Source organism: Myotis nattereri (assembly GCF_964212035.1).
Source record: "Myotis nattereri genome assembly, chromosome: 8".
NCBI classification, from domain to species: Eukaryota; Metazoa; Chordata; class Mammalia; order Chiroptera; family Vespertilionidae; genus Myotis; species Myotis nattereri.
In genome coordinates, this window is record NC_138083.1 from 46,097,038 (window position 1) to 46,122,554 (window position 25,517).

The following is a 25,517-nucleotide window of genomic DNA, read 5'->3' on the forward strand; positions in this document are numbered from 1 at the left end:
GGTTTTGGACTCAATTCCCAGTGTGGGGCATGTAGGAGGCAGCCGAACAATGATTCCCTTTCATCATTGATGTTTCTATCTCTCTCTCTCTCCCTTCCTCTCTGAAATCTATAAAAATATATTAAAAAAACAAAGTTAGGGTGGGAAAAATGCTTGTAGGAATAATGTGTAAGATAAAGTCCGAAACACTATGTAAAGTAAAACCTTTCTCTCCTGAAACAGTCAGCTCACTTAACTCCCTCAAATCCGGCAATCCCCAATTCCCCAGGCAGAGCTGTGCTTTTCCCCCATCCCCACCTCCTCCAGCACTTTGCTCTCTTCATTCCCCTAGGGCTGGTGCTTCTCTGTGATAGTTACGTTTAGCTATGTTATGTTACACTAGGAAACCTTGAAGGTGAGGCTCTGCCATATTCCTCATTAGGCACCAGAGTTGGAGGAGGAGGAGGAATCGAATAAACAATAACTAAAATCAGCTCTTGAATTTGAAAAGCATATCATTCCACATATAAAAATACCAGTTGTACCACAATGCATGAATATCTACACATACAATAGGAAAGTACTATGTGATATTAATAGCAAATCAAGTAAAATTTCATGCTGAAATTTGGTTCATTACAAAATATCTATTTTGACTACTTTGAAAGGGATCTGTAGCTAATACTCTACCCACTTCTTTTAATTTGCTCCATAAAGGGCCTGAACACAAGTCCATCTTAATGACATTATTTAAAACTACCATGGTCATCACAAAAGGAAGTAGGGAGTGTCTGAGTCAGAGGCTTTATATTTCACAGTCGTGCATGGAACTCTTTCAGACTCACCCAACCAGCTGCTAACTTCCTCTATGAAGAGAGTAAGGTAAATATTTCTGAAGCCCATAACTTAAAAGTCTTTGCAGACACTGTTGAGTGAGAGAGAGGCGAAAGAGAGCCGTGAATGAATCATGCTCCTTCTCTGTATCTGAGAGTCTAAACTCATCTAATAATATCCAAATTGTTGCCTGGTCATGTTCTCAACTTCTCTATCTCATGGCTTTGTCTATGGCTGACTTTCTGTGGTGTCCTGGGAGCACGGTGTGCAGGGTATCAGGCCAGCTAAACACTTCATGTTCCACTCTTCGAATGATAAATAGTATTTTGGGAATTCTGTACAAAGCTAGACTCTATATTTCCAATGTTCTTAGTTAAGGCATTGTAGGTTGAAATATACTCATTTTTGAGATTAGAATTGAACTCTGTTTTAATTGCATAGCAAAGTGCACATCTGATTAGGGATTTGTCAATATTTGAAACCACATTTTTAATATAAATGGAAAGATTAGAAAATATTTGTGTAAAGGAGTAACTCTATTTATAGCACTTAACTTATATGGTAATGATAAAAATTAAACATGCTAAATAGTAACTATTCATTTTTTCTCCAACCTGTGTATTTGGTTGGGTAAATACAGGAGTTTTATTCTCTTAGTAATATTCCATGAAATATGATTGCTTTTCCTTTTACAGACAAAATTATTCTAAGATTAGATAATATTTTGATCAAACATTTAAGGCACATAATTGATCAATTAAGTATAGTAAGCTTGGGTACATGAAGTATTATCATTGTAAATCCATGTTTTATTGAATGTGGTTTGTCTCTGTTTTTTCTTATGCTATATTTAACAATTACTTTTCTTCCTTTTTATTAGATTTTTAAAAATGCTTTAGTGAGTACATATTTATTCTTTTGTGTTGACAATAGGAAGAAAGGGATAAAGCATTTCTTGGATTGAAACATATCATAAGTAAGCAAATAGGCTTCAGGCTTTAGTGGACTTCTAGGTCCTCAAGTCTGATGTTTGGGATTGAAAACATGAGTTGTATTAGCTTGAAAATTATAAATTATAAATTAACTACATATCAATATATTAAGCTAAATTATTTATGTAAGGAACATAAGAATATGGTATACTTGCAGTAAAATATAAAGTTAATAAAAAGCCAAGTTCTTACCATATGAAAATAATTTTCCTTCATTGCTATGTCCTGACAACGGCATATGATGTAGTATCATATGATATCTTTTCTGTAGCTTAACATTATTTAGTTTTCACTTTCCTTTAGTTATTTAACTAGGACCCAAGTCATTAGGTACTTGTTGATGGCTTGTTGAATTTTGCTGTTTTTTTTTTTTTCTTCAAAGAGTTGGTGTGAAAAGAAATTATAAAAGAAAGAAAAAATCAGTTTTGGCACCATGTTAACATTTATTATCTGTCCCCTGATGGAAACCTAGGTGTAAAACAATTAAGTCAGCCTTGAATATAGTTCTCTGTTTGCCAGCGAGATTCCAACTTTATGTCAGATGAGAAGAAAAGTATCTTGCTTTTATTTCTGGAACCTACAGTGAACCAAATAAAGCTTATCACATCAATTATATGACGTGAAACATACTTTTTGGTATTTATTTTCAACATGTATGCACAAGATTGCTTAAAGATGTATTATCTAGTGCCATTTATCATTTTAAAAGCCATTGCTTGAGAATTGATAAGGGTCTAGGAATGTCTTGGTTCATATGTCTCTGTAATGATTATTTTTCTAGTATGGTTTCTTTGCCATAAAACTTACCTAAGTGATTTAAAAAAATGTACTTGATACCTGAATCCACATATTTCTGTGTAGTTTCTTTTCTGTTGTGTATGTTTTGTGAAAAGTTACCAGAATGACTAAAAGGTTAGAAACTGAAAATTTGTGATTATTGCTTAGAAAGTAATTTAAAGAATGATTTGAAAGAGTGTTTTTTTCACCCCAGAAGGTAAAATAGTAAAACATAAATTTGTAAAGAAACAAGATAAGTTGGAGCCTGAGCAAAGAAAAATGTACTGGAAAATATGTTTTTGTGCTTTGGAATATGGTAGTACCAAGTAGCTTCCAGACCCCATTGGACCAAGCAGTCAGGTCCCCTAAAAGGGTCATTTAAAAATCTTTCAGGTCTTATTTTAAAGATGCTAGTCCATATTATACCAAATATATTAAAATATACCCACAATTCTCTTTTTTTTTTTTAATTTTATTGATTTTTTACAGAGAGGAAGGGAGAGAGGTAGAGAGTTAGAAACATCGATGAGAGAGAAACATCGATCAGCTGCCTCCTGCACATCTCCTACTGGGGATGTGCCCGCAACCCAGGTACATGCCCTTGACCGGAATCGAACCTGGGACCTTTCAGTCCGCAGGCCGACGCTCTATCCACTGAGCCAAACCGGTTTCGGCCACAATTCTCTCTTAAATATAATTTTCACTATAAATAGTTTAAAAGGATTATTATGACTTTGCATTTAATGTTAGTTTCCTAAGAGTCATTTATTTCATACTAGAGACCTGGTGCATGAAAATTTGTGCACTGGCAGGGTCCCTCAGTTCAGCTTGCCCCCTCTCACAGTCCGGGAGCCCTCAGGTGATGTCCTACTGTCCCTGTGGGGAGCAGGCCTAAGCCACAGTCTGGTCTCCCTCTGTGGAGGCAACCGGCTGATCAGGGAACAACACCCTGCTGCTCCTGCCACTGCCAGCCATGGCAGCTTCAAGGCCTGAGCCCTGGGCCTCGCAGCCACTTGGGCTCAAGACTGCCTGAGCCCACGGCTGCCTGAGCCCTGGTCCTCACACCCGCTGTGGCTTTGTCCAGATGGACATCCGAATGGACGTCCAGAAGACACCTGCCCTAATTAGCATATTACCCTTTTATTAGTGTAGATACTATGATTTTCAGCAAGCAACATGAAGTCTTAGAAATTGTTTCAAGATAATCTAGCTCAGAATTTCTCCCCAAAATTAAAGAAATTTTTATGACTATTAAACAATATAAAAATCAACTTATGCTTCAAATTAGTGTATTTACTTCTATGCTCATTAATTTTAAGTTTACCATTTTTCATATTTTAGAAACAATACTTATATTTCAGATATAAAATATGATTTTGAGTACCTGAAAAGTTTGGGGACTTTAGACACTATCAATATTGCTCACTGGGTTCAATGTGAAATTAGTTAAATATTTTTCAGGTAGCTATTAAAAGAACATAGGTGTTCTTTCTTAGAGTAAAATTTGTGTGGAGTGTGATTTTCTCACCCTGTATTCCTGGGGTTATAATTATAGAGCAGGACTTACCTGGAATTGACAGGTGCTGAATTTGACCTTGAAAGACAGTCTCATTTATGACCTTGTGCCTTGGTGATGTCTCAGGGCTTGAAATCCCAACGGGCAGAATATGGGGTTCTCAAACACGCTGGAAATCTCCAATTTGTTGGTTTTCAGGACAGAACAGATTGTTAGCATTTACTAGAGAATAAGGAATGTAGCAGCTTTCATCTATAGTGAGTCAGGCATTTTATAGAGATGTTTCTCAATTTTATTTTTAAACTCAAGCTCCCATTTGTTAAAATAGAAATTGAAAACTTATGTTAATGTCATTTTCAATTTCAAAAGGCATTACATTTTTGTGGCTTCAACAAAGTCAGTTAGGTGATAATTTTAGAATATTCTTCTTTCAAACAATTTGTATGTCCCTCCTTCTGACCTTCTTTTGTTTCCACCCCATTCCCTGACCCTTCACTCCAAATGTCCTGATGTTATGGTGTGTCCTCTTATAGGTGTAAACATAGAAGAACACATGTTTTTCTGTCCTGTCAATTGATCATCTCATTGAATATGATGAAACTGAAAAGCTCAGAGAGGTTAAAGATTTGACCCAGGTCACATAACTATTAGCAACATTGTTGGAATTAGGACTGAGTCCCTTAAGGGTCCCCGTCTCTTGGGAACTGCCACACCATCAGATGTGATGTCACAGAATATACAGGAGGAATAATGAAAGTATTCATGTTAATTCATATAGTCTGGGACAACTTCTACTGTGGTGGTGGAGAAAGTATGTAAAGAAATACCAAAACAGTTTCCTGAAGAAGTCCATTGTGGGGACAGTAACAACATTATCAAGAATTCAGATAATGCCATTTTCATCCTGGATTCTACATTTGCTATTAACCTTAGGTTCTCTAGTAAGAGATAGAACTCTGTGTTGGAAGTGTTGGAAAGTCTTATGAATGTTTGTGATACATAAAATGGTAATTACATTTCCATTCCCAAAATAAGCAGAAAATAATAAATACACTTATAGGAAAGAGGATGCATAATATTTGAAATTAGGATGGTCCTAAAGTTAGGATGTATGATTATTCTAAGAATGTGTATGCAGACCATGATGGAGGCAATGGGTAGGGAAATTCTGTTAAATCTCTAGGACTATAGCCCCTTTAATAGACTGTCTAATGTTGTATTATTTATTTTACTGCAAACAGCTTAGAAATCTGGGGTGATTTTAGAATAGGCCCATGAATGTGTCTGCTTAGGACTTTAAAATGCGGGGGGCAGGGGCGGTTGAGTGGGAATGATGGACGGGGCTATAGCGGGATAAATGGTGATGGATGGAGACTTGACTTGGGGTGGTGAACACACAATACAGTGTACAGATGATGTGTTGTAAAACTGTGCACCTGAAACTTGTATAATATTGTTAACCAGTGTCACCTCAATAAATTCAATAAAAATGAAAATATCAGAGGCCACTGGTTAGAAATGCCACATCAAGGAGAAATAGGAATATGTCCTAGATAAGAATATGAGACTATGGGCAGAAGTACAGAAGCATTGCACTAGAGAATATCAATGTGAAAAAAAAGAGTGTTACATAATATGGTTGCCAGAAGAGAGGGTTTTAGTGTTGGCAGTAAGAATACTGGACCAAAGGAACTTTTTTTTGTTGTTGTTCTAAGTTATTTGATAGTTACATCCAAAGCTGAAGAAATGAAGCTTTTAAAAAGTAAAAGAATATACAACCCATTATATTCACAAAAAATACACTTGGAACTCATTTTGTTTCCTTATTCTTCTCCAGGCGACACTCCATTTCATGATGGCCTCCCTTGCTGCAGTAAATGCAGAATTTTGCTTCAATCTATTCCGAGAGATGGATAACAACCAAGGAAGTGGAAATGTCTTCTTTTCCTCTCTGAGCATCTTCACTGCCCTGGCCGTGGTCCGCTTGGGTGCACGAGGTGACGGTGCTGCTCAGATGGATAAGGTCAGTCTCAGTTGTGGTTTCTGCAATGAATCTTTAGGGCAACTTGTCCCCTCCCCAACCCCCCAAATATTTGATTGCAATGGTCCCAGCTAAGTGAGGACATATCAATGAGCCTCTCTCCAGGTGTGAGGAATGCACACAGCTCGCAGCCCTTGTTTGTCAGCTGGGAGATAGCAAGAATGCTTCCAAAACTGCAGTGTTGGTTTGTTGTTGTTGTTGTTGTTGTTGTTGTTTTGTTTTTATCTTAGAACATGTTCTCAAAGTGTGTTTCCCAGCCCAGTGGTGTCACTTAGAGGACTTGTTAGAAATGCAAATGCCACTGAAGTAGCAACCATGGGGATGGATCCCAGCAGTCTGTGTTAAACAAGCTCCCTAGGTGCACACAAAAGTTTGGGAACCACTGCTTGAGTAGATATGGGTGAGAAAGAAAAGCTCTAAGGAGATAGCAATGAAGTCCTAGTTGAAATGCTAGTGACCTGGGCACTAAGAACATAATAGGGCATTCCAGGTAATAACAGCCTCCCTGGCTGAAACCGGTTTGGCTCAGTGGATAGAGCGTCGGCCTGTGGACTGAAGGGTCCCGGGTTCGATTCCGGTCAAGGGCATGTACCTGGGTTGTGGGCACATCCCCAGTGGGAGATGTGCAGGAGGCAGCTGATCGATGTTTCTCTCTCATCGATGTTTCTAACTCTCTATCTCTCTCCCTTCCTCTCTGTAAAAAATCAATAAAATATATTTAAAAAAAAAAATAACAGCCTCCCTGAATGGTCATCACATTGTCACTACCACCTTTAGAAAGTGCTTATTAACTCACTCTCGTATGCTGCCCTGAGCCAGGCTGCACAGGGAAGTGACATGGTCATGGTTTCCCACACTTTGTCAATGAAATTTAGTAGCAGGAGAGACACCAGGCTACATGTGGAAGCCATTGTCACGCCTTTCATTCACCAGTTCCTCCCATTATGGCATCCATCTATATGTCTCTTCTAAGTACTACCATGGACCAAAGTCTTTTTTCTTTTGATGTTCAAATGGTCACAGTTGGGCCAATACAAATCCCTTTAAACTATTTTTTAAATAAGTTCTTCCAGATGATTCTGAAATATCTTTGCTTACTGACAACGAGATTTTCTGGACCTGTCTTTAATTTTCTTGGCTCAAAGAAAGGCCAGCTAATCTCTGCAAAGCTTGGTCCTTTTACTAGATAGTAGTATTAAAGCCCAGAATCGGTCTAAGTGAGGTTTCATGGAGTTAAGGTGGCCTGGAAGCTGCTTGCCATTTGAGTGAAAGAACCAAAAAAAGTATATTGATTTACAAGGTCATGTGTTCAGTTTCATATTTTTTATTTAGCTATAATATAACTGTATTTTCTTTTAAAAAATATATTTTATTGATTTTTTTACAGAGAAGAAGGGAGAGGGATAGAGAGTTAGAAACATCGATGAGAGAGAAACATCGATCAGCTGCCTCCTGCACACCCCCTACTGGGGATGTGCCTGCAACCAAGGTACATGCCCTTGACCTGAATCAAACCTGGGACCCTTCAGTCTCCAGGCTGACCCTCTATCCACTGAGCCAAAACCGGTTAGGGCATAACTGTATTTTCTTGTTTTTATATAAAAAAATCTATTTCCTTTTTTTGGAGCTTCTTGCCCCTCTCATCTCTTATATAACATTTCCATTGAGGTATAGTAGATCATAGCTTTTTATCCTAAATCACGTCTTCATATTACAATATCATTTAAAAGTTATACAAATTTAAATTTTCTAAAACACAATTGTGTTTTACCAAAAACATTATAAAAATAATTACTATAATATATTCTTTAGTCTACCACTTCTGTGGGAAGCTATAATAGTTTTGTAATTTGGTATGAAAATACAGGTAGAAGTCATTGGGATACAGGTGACTCATAGTATCTTTTTTTTTTTTTTACCTTCAATCCTAATCTCCTGAAATCTCTTATATTGTATAGGTTCATAATTTTCCTTTTTGCCATCATCTGAGTATATTTGTTACCAGTTATTTAAAAAAAAGAAACTCTGATTTTCTTAAATAGGGACACTAGGGTATTTGAAAATATAGGACTCCTAGCATTTCAAATTATGGTAAATATGCCCTTTGAAATTTTATTTAATATTGAACACATTTAAATATTGTTAGTATTATTATTCATCTTTAGCTATAGTGGTTTTATTATTGGACCTGTAATTTCTTAGAATTCTGAAAAATATGGAAACAGATATGTACTGCCTTAATATCATACAGTCTACTTTACTAAAAACGAATTATAAATGTCAGAAAAAACAACCAAATTAGTCTCAAAATGGAGTAAAATCCTATATAATAAAAGGGTAATATGCAAATTGACCCTAACAGCAGAACGACTGGGAATGACTGGTCACTATGACACACACTGACCACCAGGGGCAGACGCTCAATGCAGGAGCAGCCCTTGGTGGTCAGTGCGCTCCCACAGGGGGAGCTCTGCTCAGCCACAAGCCAGGCTGATGGCTGCCAGTACAGTGGTGGTGGTGGAAGCCTCTCCTGCCTCCTCAGCAGTGCTAAGGATGTCCAACTTCAGCTTAGGCCTGCTCCCTGCTGGCAAGTGGACATCCCCTGAGGGTTCCCAGGCTGCCAAAGGGATGTCTGATTGCCAGCTTAGGCCCAATTCCCTGGGGAGTGGGCCTAAGCCAGCAGGTAATCATCCCCAGAGGGGTCCCAGACTGCGAGAGGGCACAGGGCAGGCTGAGGGACCCCCCGAGTGTACAAATTTTTGTGCACTGGGCCTCTAGTTAGAAATAATTAAAGAATAATATTAAATATTGGTGCTATTAAAGTTTTTCTCAAAAGTAAAGAAGAATAATTTCTGGAGATTCATATACTTTTTATATTGTCTGGGTCCCACAAAGTTAGCTCAGAAAAGATATTGGGGTCATTGAGTCCTGACACTTTATGATGCTCTTTTATTTTTCTAGTACATTCATTTACTTCCATTTGCCAATCTATGCAATAATGATGTTATGTTAGGACCTTTTTTTTTTTTTTTTTTTTTTTTTAAGAAAACTACAGAACATTTAAAAAAGTTAGTCTGACTTTAGGAAGAATTTTGTCCAAAAAGTAAGAGCTTTTATTTCTCCTTGCTAGGCTTCACATTAATTACTAAGTTCTTTTCATGATGGAGTGAGTAAAATGTTTAAAACTGAGGGACAGACATCATTCAAAAGGTTTTTCCACAAAGGCATTTATATTTTCCTCAAGATGACACATTAATAACTATGACTTCAAGTGCTTTCTCCCCCTCCTGTTGCTTAAGTATTTCTTCTTAAGCTGTTTTGAACCTCCCACCCCAGACCACCTCTTAGGGAGGAAAGGCACATAAGGGACCAGCTAAGTTCAAGCTTGGGGGACACACTGGCCATTGCTTCTCTCCCTCTCCATCCTATGCTGAGGTGATTTATGGTGATAGCTTCTCTTTGCAACCTTTTTGTTTTCATTTTGGGGACACTGACAGGTAAACTTCATCCACTTTCTTATATAAATGTTACATTGCAGAATGAAAAAAATGATAATGACATAATCCAACTTATAAAGACCCATGCTTTTATTTCCTCCCCTTGTAACAAAAAATTAAATGATTCCATGGAAATGGAAGGTCTTCATTGAACCATCTTCTCTTAGACAAATTACTAGCTCCATGTTCACCAATGGAGGAGTCATAATCACAATGAAGTTGACCCAAAAGTTGTGAAGCAGAATTGTTTAAGGACCTTCACAACTCTTATCACTTGGAAAGAGATAACTGTAATATTCTTTAATTTTTTAAAAAATTAAATTCTTTATTGTTGAAAGGATTACATATATCTCCTTTTCCCCCCATTGACCTCTCCCCAGCTGCTCCTGCCCCTCAGCACATGCCCTCGCCCACCTACTGTCTGTGTCCATTGGTTATGCTTATATGCTTGCATACAAGTCCTTTGGTTGATCTCTTACCACACCCCCTCCCTCCCCACAGTATACTTTAAGGCACTGAAAATCTTTGTGTTTGGCCAAAGCAAAATGAGAAAGGGGGCTGATGTTCTTCATGCTCTATAACATCATAGAATTAAAGGGAAAAATGACACTCAGACTGCAAAGACCTCACTTGTGAATTATAAATTGACTACTAATTTGTATAAATCTGCCTTGTTGATTTTACCTTATTTCTCATTCCATCTCATATTATTATTCAAGATTAGCAATGAGTCTCTCTCTCTCTCTCTCTCTCTCTCTCTCTCTCTCTCTCTCTCTCTCTCTCTCTCTCACACACACACACACACACACACACACACACACACTACCAATGAAGTCTCCATACCTTATTTTATTTCTCCAGGTTCCTTCTTGTTCAGCCTGACTTGCTAACTGTTTTCCTTGTCCCTGTTTGCAGGTACTTCACACCAATACCATGTCAGGACATGGAAACTCTCCTAATACTCAGGTAAAGACAATGTTTTCTTTTAGGAAAACAGACTCTAAATCTAAGTTTAGAAAAATTCCTGTCTCACTGACACATTTAATTATGCTCCCTGTCCTTTTAAGCAAAAGAACATGTTTCACTCAGATTTCCATATTGTGAATATTTTGAATATGATTTTTTAATAATATCTTTGTTGATTATTAATTTACCAATATGTTTTACTTGTGTATTGGCCAGATTTGGGCAAGAAAGTGTGGAACTAAATGTGTTACTTTTATCTTTGATATTCACAGCCAACTTACATTGGTAAAATGAATTATTAAGTGAACATAGTAGGCAAATTCATTATCTTCTGTTAATAATTTTATTCTAAGGTTAGTCATTTACTTTAGTAAATCTTTTAATTCACTTTAATCACAGACACTACTGTGAGAAAGGGTAAGAAATTGTAGGTTTATGTGGCATTATTTGATGCTTTTATAGTGCCATTATTTTTCAATTATTTTATTGTACAATATACATGGTTTATATCCTAAAGGGTATGCATATCTTTTCAGTCCAATACTACATTTTAATTAATCTTTTAAATAACAGCCAGGACTCCAATTTCAACTGAAAAGAATTCTCTCTGATATAAACACATTCCACAAGGAATACGAACTCAGCATTGCCAGTGGTCTTTTTGCAGAAAAAATGTTTGACTTTCATGAGGTAAGTTCAGCCTCCTGCCTTAGAAGGCTATTTTTATTCTGGATCTGCATCTTATTCAATCCAGCATCTGAATAAAGGCTTGCATCTTTCTACTCAGCCATACAAAGGTGTTTTCTTTCTTGTCACTACTAATTATGTTCCCAGGTGTATTCAAAATATCATCACCTGCTTTCAAAGTACAACTTTACTTCACACGAGTGATCCACATATTCAGGGTCACTAGATGGACAGGCTCCCAAACCAAAGAGAACATGTCCTTTGGATGTGGTGTGGACCTGTCATTGGGGTGGGAAAACAGAGAGCCTACTTAGGGTTGTCCTTGGGCAGCAGGGGAAAAGTCTGTCATTTTTCCCTCTGGGCTTTGCGTCTACTGGCATAGTTTTGCATCTCCAGTGTTGAATTCACCTCCTTTTTTCTCAGCCATACCTTTCATTTCTCCTTAAAGGACTGGCTTACTTATCTCTTCAGTAAAATAATTTATAAAAAAGAGTTCCCGGTAGTAGAGATGAGACCAGCCATTGGCAGAGGAGCAGTTAAGACTTGACACAGAGGTGAGGGGGGGGTAGGTTTTCTTGAGGTCAGCAGACTAAACTTTAATATTACTATTTGGTGTTTGTATTATCAATTTATTCATCCTAGTATCTTCTCATCCAAATACCAATGAGATAAGAATTCACTCTATATATTTCTATGCTCAGCCCCTAGAACCATCATTGCTGTGACACCCAGAAGCTGGTTAGTGCTATTCAAGCAGACACAGTGGCCATGTTTCTCTGGGCATGTTTGTTCTCCCTTTTAATTTTCTAGTTCTGAGACAACTATAAAACTGCACCTCTGTGACAACTCCGGACTAATTCCTACTTGCATCTTCCCAGCACTCTGTGTTCCACCCAACCATTACTGTGTTCTCTGCTGTCACCCACTCACATTCTTTGCCCCTTTCCAGCACCACTCCCAAATCTTTTGCCAGCCTGCCAATTATGAAGCATTAGGCCACGCTGTTTTTTAATCTTATCCAAAGAATCCCAGACAAGTGTTCCAGAGGCCGCCCTGTATGTTCATCCCCACATTTTATGTCTATATTCACACGCAAACTGCTGTGTCCCTGAAGGACTGCCAACTCTCTTCAATTGGAAGTTGACATGTCTATCATGCTACTATTTATAGTAGGCTCCCATGTTCCCTTTTCTGGCCCTCAGTGTGTGTATAGAGCAAGGCACCTAGAAGCACAATAAAGGTGAGAGCTGGTCAAGAACTTGGAAAAATGGAGACATTGAAAGTCTGCTCATGATTTGGTAACATGAAGATGATGACATCGTGGCATTTATAGAGCAGTTGATTCTTACAAATCAAAAGCTATGCACTTGATCTTCATTAAATGTATAGGAAACTGAAGGTTAGCATGTAGAATTCACCCAGTTGGTTTTACTGCAACAAGGGCTCTTCCCACCACAACTTAATGACCATCAGATATTTTCAAAATCAAGAGATGAGTAACAGTCTAAGCATCATGATACCACAATGGAACTTTGAATGATGAAATCTATTTGTTCTTCAATTTAAAAAAAGAGAGAAAACTCTTTTATTGGTCACAGGATGAGGAAATCTCAGTTACCCCTTCATTCATAGGAATGCACACAATAAAAAATCTCTAATTCAACAATTCAACCAGGTGATTGCATCAACACAGACCACAGAGAAGAGTATCACCCAGGCCACTGATTGAAGAAGACAGTCCTTGATGGAACGAAGCAAGAACCATAGTCTATAAGAAGACAAGGAGAATCAGAGGAACTCTCTTTCCCAATCTGAAACCCTGCAGTACGATATGTAATGAAGGGCCCTCCCAAATAACTGAATCCCATATTAATTTTTTTAAAGGCATTTAAAGGTAGAATGAGGAGTGCCAGGTTAAGGGTCAGGTTTACCTGAGTCCTAACTCTGTCACTTTATTGCTTTTTGTCCTTCAATAATGTTGATATGTCTAAACCTCAGTTTTCTGGTTGATATAATGAAGGAATTATACTTAATAGTTTCTATGGCTCTCAACTCTCATGGTTGAGCTTGTAATTTTTAATCTACAATATGCATTGAAAACGGAAATTGTGCATAGTATTTTTGTGGCAGCTAAACTAAAGTGTTACTAATGTACCATCTTCATTCAATATGCAACAACCATTTCCTGAGCTCTGACAAAGTGAAAAGAATCATTCAAGATATAGAAAGGATGCAGAAATAACTACAGGATTCAATGTTGAGTTAACATTTAAAAATCAATAAATGTAATTCACTACATTGGGCAATTAAAGGAGAAAGAACTTGACACCAATTCAATAGATGTAGAAAATAAAATTCTCACAAACTAGAAAATAAATTTTCTACATAAAATGTTTTTGGTAAAATTCCAGATATTTTTGCCTTAATGCCAAGAGCAAGACAAGAACGTTTTTTGTAACATTTCCATAAACATTTTATTGGAGTCATAACCAATACAAACATTGAAGTAGAAGTAACAGACAGAAAGAAAAAGAAGTAAAATTGATTTGGATTGGGAAGGAGGAAATAAAATCATCATTGTTCACAGATAACAACTGTGTAGAAAATCTAAAAGATTTTAGAAATCAGTTATTAGATTTAATAGTGAATTTAGCAAGTTTAGAATACAAATTAAGTTGCATTTCTCTTTTATTTATAATTTAAAAATAAAATAAAAAATAACATCTATATTAAATACCTGGGAATAAATCTAATGAAAGATGTCCACAAATAAAAAAGTTGATAAGAGAAAGAAGGATTTAGAAACAAAGGATACATTTTGTTTATGCATAGAATACTCAATATTATAAAGATGTCTATTTATAGATTCAAAGCAATTGATTTTGGATAAACTTAAGATCTGATTTTAAAATTTACATGGAAATGCAAAGAATTAAGAAAAAAGTTAACTGTGAAGAAAGGAAATAAAAACACCCAGAGGATTTACATTACTGGAAATTAAGGCTTAAAAGCTACAATAATTAAGATTTTCTGGCATTTTTGCAAAGATAGGCAGTTGACCAGTGGAACACAGTAGAGAATCCTGAAACAGATGCATAGAGACCCTGGATTTATGATAAATGTGACTCTGCAGAGCAATTCTAAGGGATGATATTTGTAATAAATGGCATTGTAATAAATGCCATAACAAAAAAAATGTATCTTATCACCTATCCATATACAAAAGAATCAATTCCACGTGGATCATAGATATAAATGTAAATGATGAAAAATCAAAATATTTAGTAGATAAATATAGATTATTCTTAAGACCTTGGATAAGCAAATATTTTTTAATCTTTGTTTTGGGATATATAAAGCACTAATCATATAGGATAAAGCAGACAGGATAGATGGCATTAGAATTAAGAATTTGTTTTCATTAAAGGACATCATATAGAGAGTAAAATGGCAAGCCACAGTGACAGAACGTATTTGCAATACATATAAGAATAAAAAAACTGAGATCCATATCCAAAAACTCCTACAAAACAATAAGAAAAACACAAACAACCCAGTAGAAAATCTTGAACTGACATTTTACAAAAGAACATATTTAAATGGCCAATAAACATATGGACAGACAGTCAATCCTCAATAGTTTTATTCTTTGTTATTTGTGTTTCATGTATTCTTGTAGGGACATAAGCAGCAGGGCTTGAAGGAGATTGGCAAGACATACTAGCTGGACTACTCAAAAATTACATGTATCACACACACACACACAGACGTATTTTTGGTGACCCAAAGCTTTTCTAGAATTTCCCAAAAGTGTTGATGCTGTGCAGTCGTCAAATCATCAAGCCAGGGATTGGTTCTTAAAACTATTCTGTGTAGCTAGTTTCAAAATGGATGGATGGATAAATGGATTGATGGATGGATTAATCAGAAGATGGAAAGAGCCTCATTTATGGAAATTACACATAAAGCCTTCTTTATAGAGGTAATATTATCCTGCAGTCAGATAGTGGATAAATAACCAATCCTCATTATTAGGGTTGAAAATCCTGTAAAATTTATCAGGATATGTCTTGACAATACATATGACTTGTAATGAATCTTATTTTCCCTATTTATGAAAATACTAGAGGCCTGATGCATGAATTTGTGCGTGGATGGGATCTGGCTCGCCCACCCTGATGGGGGCCAATCAGGGGCTGGGCCGGCTAGGCGGGGAGGGGCTGTGGGCGGTTGGCCTGCCCCACCCCCTATGGGGGGGTGAGCATGGGTGGGGCAGTTGGGGTGGCCAGGAGGTTGACTGGCTGGCTCCACCCCCGATCGGGCCAGTTGGCCGGCCACAGTGGGCATTATAGTGATGGATCGTTCCAGCCATTCTGGTCGTTCCAGCGTTCCAATCGCTGGCTTTTTATATACATAGATTTCCCTGAAAATGTACATGTGTGTATTTGTTGTATTGTTGGTATGTTGATAAATTAGATTGCTATGATTTATATTTACTAAAAACAACAAATATTTCTTGAGTACCTATTATGTGCAAGACAATGTGCCAGGGACTGGGAACACAATAATAACTAAGGCATATATTGTCCTGACTTTACAGAATTTACTCTTTTGTGAGGGGCTCGGGAAATCTCATATGTAAGTAAGATGTGTATGATAACAGGGACTATTGGAGGACATAGGAAGGTTCAGGGAATACTGCTATCAAGGAAGGGCATCTATGCTTGAAACTAGAAAATGCGTAAGACATAACCACGAGAACTAGGGGACATTCCAGGCAGAATGAATGTTGTTCAAAGGCCTCCAGAGAGACAGGACACATGGCACTTCTGAGAGCTTCCTGTAGTTGAGTCTGGCTAGGGAGCAGAGTGTGAAGGGGACAGTGGCTAGAAATAGGGAAGTGGGTGCAGATCAGCAGAGCCTTGCAGGCCAGATCCAGAGATTTGGGCTTTATCTTAAGTGCAGGAAGTAGACTTGACATGTTTTCAGTAGGATGGGGGTAATATCAGCAAGGGAGACAAGTTTGGAGGCTCTTGAAGTATTTATGATGACAAAGCAGCGGTAAAGGCAAGGAGGTGGGCATTAGCCATAATCTCTGTTAGTCCCCTCAATACATTTCAGATAAATATAAGTTTATCAGTCAGCATGAGTTCTCCAGCTCCTCTTCTAGCTATATTTATATATTCCTAGCTGCATTTCATTATCTTTGAGGCAAGAACAAATCCTTGAGTAGGGTAGTAAAAATAAAGAGACAAATTCAGGAATATATTTCTTATATGCTTAGTTGGTGGTGATTTGGAAATATAAGAACTGTATATTACTTACAGAACTGTATATTATTTGTATTTATAGGAGTATATTAGGTGTGTTGAAAAATTATACAATGCCAAAGTGGAACGAGTTGACTTTACAAATGCTGTAGAAGATGCCAGATATAAAATTAATAGCTGGATTAGAAATGAGACACATGGTGAGTGCAATGCTCAATTTTTCCACAGGTCAGTTATATGTGAATGTTGAGAACTGTCAACATTATAATTGGGTCTGTTTTGTACATAGATGGCACTGCTTTTCCTGATCCAAAGCAATGATGATTGTTATTTAAAATTGCTTTAGTATCTGTCTGTAATGTAGTGTTGAGCAATCTTAAATATTTGAATGCTTTATGCTTTTAAGAAGTCTTGGCTATTGCATGATCTCATTTGATTGGAAAATAATCTTGTGAGACCAATAAATTTTATTATGGCCATTTCATAAATTAGTTATAAGTTAAGGTAGTTTACTCTGTTATCCTCAATATCTTATGCCTGGCTAGTGAACAAGATTAAGAGCAGTTTATAGGACATGGTTTAATGACCACAACATATTTCATTCTAATGATCAACCTAGCATCTTACTGTTCCTTCTTGGGCTGAAGGATCTTATTAAAATTATGACATCCTACTGTCTAAGAAATATATTTCATATCATTGTGTTTTCTAAGGGATTCATACTTTATCTTTAATTTAAACATTATTTTTATTTATCAAAATAGTATATGGGGCACAGGTAGTGCCTTTAAAAAAAAGTAAATCTCTTTATAGGTAAGTCTCTTTCACAACTTAACACAGAATCACAGCTAATGTTCTGCACAAAGCAAATAAGGACATTTATTCCTTGTTGTTTTGTTAATTGACTGACTCCAAAGTCAGCCATTTCTTTACCTAATGCTTGGCTTTGTTTTATCCTTTGAACAATATACATGTATTTTATGAGGCTAGCTCTGTGTTCGAAATACAAGACATGTGATTTGTAGTGTTAAATGCAAACATTCAACAACGTACAATTAGTCCTGCAAACAAGAATACAGTGTCTCAATATTCTTTTAGTCATAATTCATCATTACATCAGTAGAGGGTGACTTTCACCATGAGCTACCACATGTTTCAAATATACCATTCATACATCAAGAGAAACTACACAATTACCTTTTTAATAACTGAGTGAGCTTCTATTTACTATTTAGTATTTAAAGGTATGAGATTACTAATACTTTTCTCAATTTTGACCATTTATTTATTTCTGTTCTTTCCTTTTCCATGCAAAAATACATATATAATTATTCTCATTTTGATAAGCATATGAACTCAATGTCACTTGGGGGAACACTTCAAATACTGCCAATGTTATAACAAAACCACGTAGGTTCTGTCGCTCCGCATCCTCCACACACTACCAGAGCCATCCTTTTGAAAGACAAATCTGATTCATCAAAACCATTCCCTTTCTTGTCTTCCAATGAATAGTGAACAAGAATTCTCCACTGCCTTCAGGATAATCCAAAATTCTTAGCAGACATTGAAGGCTCTTCATTATCTGGCCCCTGCCTCCAACTTCTCCAGCTTTACTCTTCCTAGGGCATCAGAATGTGTTAGGGTTGCCCCAAACACACTGCTCTCCCAGGCTTCCATGTCTGAATAAAAAGTCCTGGCTTTATGGAAGTTCTCCCAGTCCACACCTTGCCCTCACCCCAGCAGGCCACCGAGCCAGAGACGATTGCCTCTAGCCTGTGACCCAGCATACTGCGCATGGAGCTATGACACCAGGGGCCTTTATTGTGTTGGTTGTTGCCTTCTCTGTTCTGGAGTGTGAGCCTAATGATGCTATGGACTGTCTTTCACTGTTGTGATTCAAGTATCCAGAGCTAAATGCAAAAATCTGGTTCATGTGGAATGAAGCAAGGAGTTCGCTCTTTCGCTGGAACGTGTAAAAATTACACTTGGATGTTGTGGCCTGGTCAATTCAATAAAGGCATTTTGGTGCCTGTGAATAGGGAAGGGATCTGGGAATTGTCTTCCTGGGTCAGAATCCTCTTGCTAGTATTTCTTGTTGTGTGACTCTGTACAAACTACTTAACCTCTCTCTGCCCAAGTCTCTTTGATAATTGCAGTCCCGCTTCACAGGGATTTTGTGAGGATTAAACTAAATACTGTATATACAGCGTTTAAAAAATGCTTGACAGAGTAATCGCTCATAGATTATTACAATAACTATGTGATAAGAAAAATATGCTTATTTCATCTTAATTTTTTTTTAAAAAACTTACATTAAAAAATTGACATTTTTTTTCTCAATTTATTTCTCCAAAGGCAAAATCAAGAACATCATTAGTGAAGGTAGCATCAGTTCATCGGCGGTCATGGTGCTGGTGAACGCTGTGTACTTCAAAGGCAAGTGGGAGTCGGCCTTTACCAAGAGTGACACCATGCGCTGCCGTTTCAAATCTCCCCAGGTATGGGGATCTGTTTAACTTAGGAAGTATTTTGCTGATAGTATTTCTTAACAGCAATTGTGGTGTTTACATAGACAGAGGCTGGGCTCAGCAGTTCTTCACTCATTTTCTACGGTGTTAACAATATTATACAGTCAAGTACTTATAAGATAAACTTTATATTTTCCTGCTAATGCAGGTTATAGAATACAACTGGAGGTGCTCTGTAAATTGATATTTCTTAAAATATATTTGAAATTGAGAAAAGGAATGACATGCGAATTTATTTGAAGGCATTCTAGTAGGGGGCCTGTAAGAAGAAAATATGACTAAAGCCTAGGTTTTATTTTTCATGATTCTAACTGCAGGGTGCACAGAATCACTTAATATCAATGATTTTCCCTGAGTTAAAGCAAATATGTGTTTCATTTTATAAAACATAAAATTGTGTTTAATAAAGTTATGAATTTCCAAATATTGGTCATATCTGTCCCTTAATTTAATTCTCTTTGATTTAAAACAACCTTCTAAAATATGTATTCTTAAAAAAAATTTAAACCAATTTGTGCATAATAACCTTAGTATAGTAGGAACATCAAAGGCCTTGGAGTCAGAAATACCTCATCGGGGTGCCCACCTCGACTCATGGAAGCTGCCTTGTCTTAGCAAGTTAACCATTGCAGAGCTCCTCACAAGCGAAATACAGTGATTCCATAAAGCTCCTCTAATTTCCCTTTCAATCACCCAGTCTATTAAGCTGAGGTAGAGAAATTCAGATTTAACTTTTAAACTTAGTTTTATTTTTCAAGTGGAAAATGTAATTGAAATGTTCTTTCTACATTTCCCCACATCAGAAGTTTAAGACAGGAGAGCTGAATGCTGGTAGAAATGAGAGGTCACTGGATGAGCAAGGAGGTGGGTAATAAAAGGCCACCTAGGCAGAGTGGAACCACAGGTAGGGCAGGAGGATGGCATTTGGGAGATATTTGAGAGGAAGGAGAAGGCACAAGAACAGAATAGAAAGGTAATAGGCTGACTCTCTGGCTTATTTCGGTGACTGCCCTTTGCATGGAGTGCAGCCAGCCCTGCCTTGTGTCCCTGACTACAGGGTCCTAAGACAACCTTGAGGAGCAAGTTTACAGTGCAAGTGTCTCCATGGGAACAAAGAGAGGGGCACAGAAATAGTTTGAAATTTGTATGTGAAAACATAATAATGCAATAAATCCTAATAAGAATGCAGCTGTCTCTACAGACATTATCTGCATAATTGAATAGGAAGAATATTAGGCAGCACTAGAATTTTAGGAACCGCTGGCATGTTAACAGAGTGTGGTGTGAGCTTCTGTTCCACACTTTCCTCCAGCACCTCCCACGTAGACTGTATTGATTAATTTCCTTCCGGGAAGACACTGTGTGCCTGTCCCCTGCACTGCTTGTGGGTTTTTGCTCCTAAAGAAGTTTTTACTTACATAAGTGTTAACATGTAATAACTGTTTAAAATAATCTTCCTGCCGATTGCATGTCCCTTATAATATAGTTATGATATAGAGCATCTGACAGACTATGGAATCTATATCACTGACATCAGTTTTGGTGAAGTGACCTCTTTGCTAAAAAGTCTTGTTTCAGTATTTCTCCAGCATGAGCTGTGCGATCCTTGCCCCGGCACGGAATGTGATATTGTGACTAACATCCAGCCCCTATTCGCACCAGGCTCAGTTCGGCTGATCTGTCTCTGTAGGCAGGTGCCTTTTCCGCTTTAATGCTTCAGGTGTGTTCTTTATGAGGTTCAAACTTTCAGTCAAAATGGATATCCTTTCCAGAGAGAGAAGGACTTTTGCTTTCAGCACAAATCATTATCTATCCTCTTCCTATAGAATTTCCTGTACTAAAGCGAGATATGACAGGCAAGATGACAACTTTGCAGAATCACAATATCATTTCAGAAAAAGGTGGTTTATGACACCTCTGCAGTGTTTCCAAATCTGCAAATTATATTCCTCAAGGTTAGACCTATTGTGTTAATCTGAGTGATGTATTTTACAAAAGTTAATTTTTTTACAAGACCTCATTCTTAAATTGTGTAATTTTCATAGTACTAGGTTGCATTTTATTTCTGATGAGAGAAAAAGTCTATAGCAGTCATTTTTAATTATAATGCTATTTAATAATTGTTTATTACTTATTATATGACAGTTCAGATAAAACACTAAGTGCAAGGCAATGTTCCAAGTACTAGATATATTAACTGTCATAACCCTTACAACAATCCTTTGCAGTACAGACTATCATTAGCCTCAGTATTTAGAGGAGGAAATGGAGGCACAGTGAAGTAACTTGCCCAAGGTCACACAGCTGCGGAATTTTAAACTCAGGCAGTTAAAGCCTATGCTTTCACCATGAAGATGTGCACCAATGGTAACATGTGAGGGAAAACCTACAGGATCAACTGAACAAAAACTGAAACATTTTTCCTTTTGTACCTAGTCAATAAGTGAAACAGGTGTGCTCATTAAAATGTTTTTGTGACTTGACTTCCAGTGTCCTGGAAAAGCCGTTGCCATGATGTATCAAGAACGGATGTTCAATCTGTCTGTCATTCAGGACCCACCTATGCAAGTTCTTGAACTCAGATATCAGGGTGGCATAAACATGTACATCATGCTGCCTCAGAGTGAAAGCATCTCCGAAGTAAGTTACCACTCCCACTTCCACTGCTGGGGACGACTTTTAGGATACTGGTACTTGTGTGTTCATTTATCAGTTTTAAGGTTTCAGGTTGTTGGAATGCTAGAGATTTACCCACTTATTAATTTATTTGCCAAATATTTAATGAGTACCTACCATGTGCCAAGCATTGTTATGGATGTTGAGATTGCCTTAACTCAGCTTAGCATAATTTTATTTAAACAATTGTAAAATTGGGATCCTCTCAAATCTCAGCTATGGAGGACATAGTGCATGAGTTTCAGAGTTCTTTGCCCTTGGCCATGAAGACTGTCTTTCACGTATATTGAAATTTTGATAGAATAAGCATTTTCAGGCAGGAATGATATGATGGCGTTTTGAAGTCATAGCCCTTTGAGAATTAAAATGTATCATCTGACTTCGTGCTGCTGTGTCTCTAGGAAAAGCACAGGTTAGGAACTGCCTAGTGAGTGATATAGCAAAATCAACAGACCAGACCAGCCGGTGTGGCTAAGTAGTTGAGCATTGACCTATGAACCAAGAGGTCATGGTTCGATTCCCGATCAGGATACATGCCTGGGTTTCCGGCTCGATCCCCAGTAAAGGGCAGCTGATCAATAATTCTCTCTCATCATGGATGTTTTTATCTCTCTCTCCCTCTCCCTTTTTCTCTGAAATTCAAATATATATATATATATATATATATATATATATATATATATATATACAGACCAGCACAGTGCAAGGAGCAGATGGTGGTGGCTATGTAAGCCAGGCATGGTTACTGTATCTCAGATCCTAACACTCTTTCAGCCCTTTGTCCTCTTCTCCTCATGTATTTGGCTAGTCTTCAGCCTGCAGTCCTAGAAGCTTAGATTTCATGTCCCTTCTCTGTACTTACAATTAAAAGGACTGTTTACTGAATACCTACAATGTGCCAGATGCTTCATTTATATTATGTAGTTTGACATGAACAACAAATGAAATTCATGAAGTTGGCATTTTTAAATGGAAAGCGAAACATCATAAAATATGGTACTCATATTAAATAATTTATTTGGTGATATTTATACCAGTGAGATTTTAGCACATATCAATTATTTTAACTTCAAATAATCTGCAATGATAGAAAAAGAAGCCTGGATAAAACAAGCAGTAGGTAACTCAAAAGATAGATTTCTTTTTGTACTTATTGTCTGAGTTGTCTTTTTCTGTAATAGATTGCTCTAATGTGTGGATCATTAGGTGTCTAGTATTAATAACTAACTAAATCTACATAACTACATAATCTAACATTACTAAATAATAATGAGGAAGTTGGCTTTGCATTGGGCCAAATGAGAAAAACTAACATAGAATAAAAAGTTATTACAGGTTAACTTCAAACTGGATAATTTATAGAAAATTTAAATAAGACTAAATTTGCTTATAAATTTGGATTCTTGATAAGAATACAGGTAAGGATGAATAGCTGTGAAGATCTGTTTATGATTCCAGTGAGCCTGAATTTGGGAACAAATGTCCATATATGAGATCTGGAAACAATGTACATGAAAAATCTTCCCATTATAGATCTGGAATAAGCTATGACCAGTTCTCAGGAATTAGTGAATTTAATATGTGAGTCATTTGGGGTCAGCAAGGGTGTTGGAGAGAGATGTAAGCTCCTAGCTATATAACTAAGTTTCCTAGCTATGTACTTCGGGCACATCTCCCAACATGCTCTTGAGTTTCAGTCCTCTCATGTGTCGAGTAGGAGAGTTATTTAGGATCCAAGCCTCCCTGATAGCGTGGGTGACTGTGCTGGAAGATATTGATCCCCCAGGTCCTTGAGGCTGGAGCTCTATGCTCCTTGCCTTAGGTCCCCCCGTGGTTCCTTCCATTGGTTTACTCCTGCAAGCTATGCAAATATCATTTTCTTTGCTGCCCATCCTGAGAAAATGGTCAGGCAACACTGACTTAAATGACTACTGAGCTCCTTTCTCCCTCTGATGATCTCTGATTCCCTAGTTCCTTCACCGGACCATTGTTTCACTTTGGCTATATATGTTCATATGTAGGCAGAGAACAGAAATTCCCTGGAATACAATTAAGTCACACCTTGTCACAGCAGAGCAAATTAAGCATGTGATTTATGAAAGAGTGCTTGAACTATTTGTTTTAATCATTTCCTGTTTCCAAAATCTCCAGGCCCCATTCACATACGTACGCATAAATACAGTGTCTGGGAGAGGATAATTATGAAAAGCCATATATCTTTGTAGTTGTTTTTTAACCATGGGGTTCTAAATTGCCTTTTGAATATTCCTACAGATTGAAAACCAACTGACCTTCAAAAATCTAATGAAATGGACCAGCCCAAGAAAAATGAGGCATCAGTACGTCAAGGTGTTTATTCCTCAGTTCAAGATAGAGAAGAAATATGAAATTAAACGTTATTTACAAGCCCTTGGGCTGAGAGATATCTTCGATGAAACCAGAGCTGATTTCTCTGGCATAGCTTCAGGAGGTCGTTTATCTTTGTCAAAACTGATGCACGACTCGTACATAGAAGTTAATGAGGACGGCACAGAGGCGGCTGCTGTCTCAGAAAACACCATTGTAGAAAAGCTACTCCCTGAGTCTACCGTGTTCAGGGCTGATCACCCATTCTTATTTGTCATCATGAAGAATGACATCATCTTGTTTAGTGGCAAAGTCTCTTGCCCTTGACAATCCAATTGGTTTCTATTATGATAGTCCCATCGATATCAAGGAACCATCACATGTGAATAGATAAAATTTAATAGGAAGCATATGGAGCTCCCTTTAGTTTACTTTCTCTCACATTGGTCAGCAGATGACTTTGGTGACTTGATCTTTCTCTGACACCTGGTTCATTATCCCCATCTTGCTCTTAGCATTTCTACCTCCGTCTTCCCCACCCATTTATAATTCCATCGTCTTTCTACCCACATTCATTTCTACCAGTCTACTCCATAGCCACTTGCACACAGTTCTGGGCATGGCATCTGGGAATTGTGGACATGTACTCCACTGGAAATGACAATGTAGAAGCCACCTTAGAGATCTTTTCTGAAACTCTAGTGTCCCCGATAGTCTAGTTTTATTGTACATGGTCTAGAAAATAAGCCTGCCTGCTAGAAATAAGTGTGAGGGATCACTTTTCCTTGCTGACCTAAGAAGACATTAGAATTTACTTGAACACTGATGTGAAATCAGTCTCTAATCTAAAAGCAAAAAAAATACGGATTTGGGATTGGGGACCAACCAAATTATTTCACGGATAACTTCAAGTGAATGAATGTCTTTTGGCTTTTCCTTGATAGACACTTAATATGTACATAGTTTTTTCAAATATTAAATACCTTTTAACTGTTGCCAGTTGTTATGTACAGTGTATTATTTCATATGCTGTATAGTTTACATGTGTTTTCTCTATTTATCAGAATAAAGAAAAACAACATAATTATACCGGTGTGATTGTTCTCCTATGACCAATTGTGAGACTGCCAGCAATATATGTTTTCTAGGCTGAACAAGCAAGCAATGAAAAAAAGAGAATGCTTTACAAATATCTATCTGATTTCGTTAAATGTTGTTAATGTATTACACATGAAAGTTACTTTTACATCTACTTACATAGGCCGATGAGCTAATTTTAAATATGAGGACTTAAATTCATAAGGGGGAAAGATTAGTACCTGTGGATATTTAAAATAGGTTATAGGTAGCTTTACACAACAGATGAAAAATAAATTGAGAATCAGTAGACCACGTTGAACTTTCT

At 37.2% G+C, this 25,517-nt stretch overlaps 1 protein-coding gene across 2 annotated transcripts; it reads left to right on the top strand.

Moving 5' to 3' along the window:
* Positions 1–822: 822 nt before the first annotated feature.
* Positions 823–24,439, top strand: SERPINB7 (serpin family B member 7; the record flags this gene model as incomplete). 2 transcript variants are annotated; one of them, XM_081098049.1, is made up of 8 exons in its annotated part: positions 823–861; positions 5,936–6,121; positions 10,552–10,602; positions 11,176–11,292; positions 16,642–16,759; positions 18,918–19,060; positions 21,581–21,730; positions 24,041–24,439. In XM_081098049.1, the coding sequence occupies 7 exons, from the start codon at positions 5,951–5,953 to the stop codon at positions 24,437–24,439; spliced, it is 1,149 nt and encodes a 382-aa protein (XP_080954175.1). The 2 variants fall into 2 exon arrangements, with proteins under 2 accessions (XP_080954175.1, XP_080954174.1); XM_081098048.1 differs by lacking the exons at positions 823–861; positions 10,552–10,602 and having other exon boundaries at positions 5,954–6,121.
* Between the last annotated feature and the right edge of the window lie 1,078 nt (positions 24,440–25,517).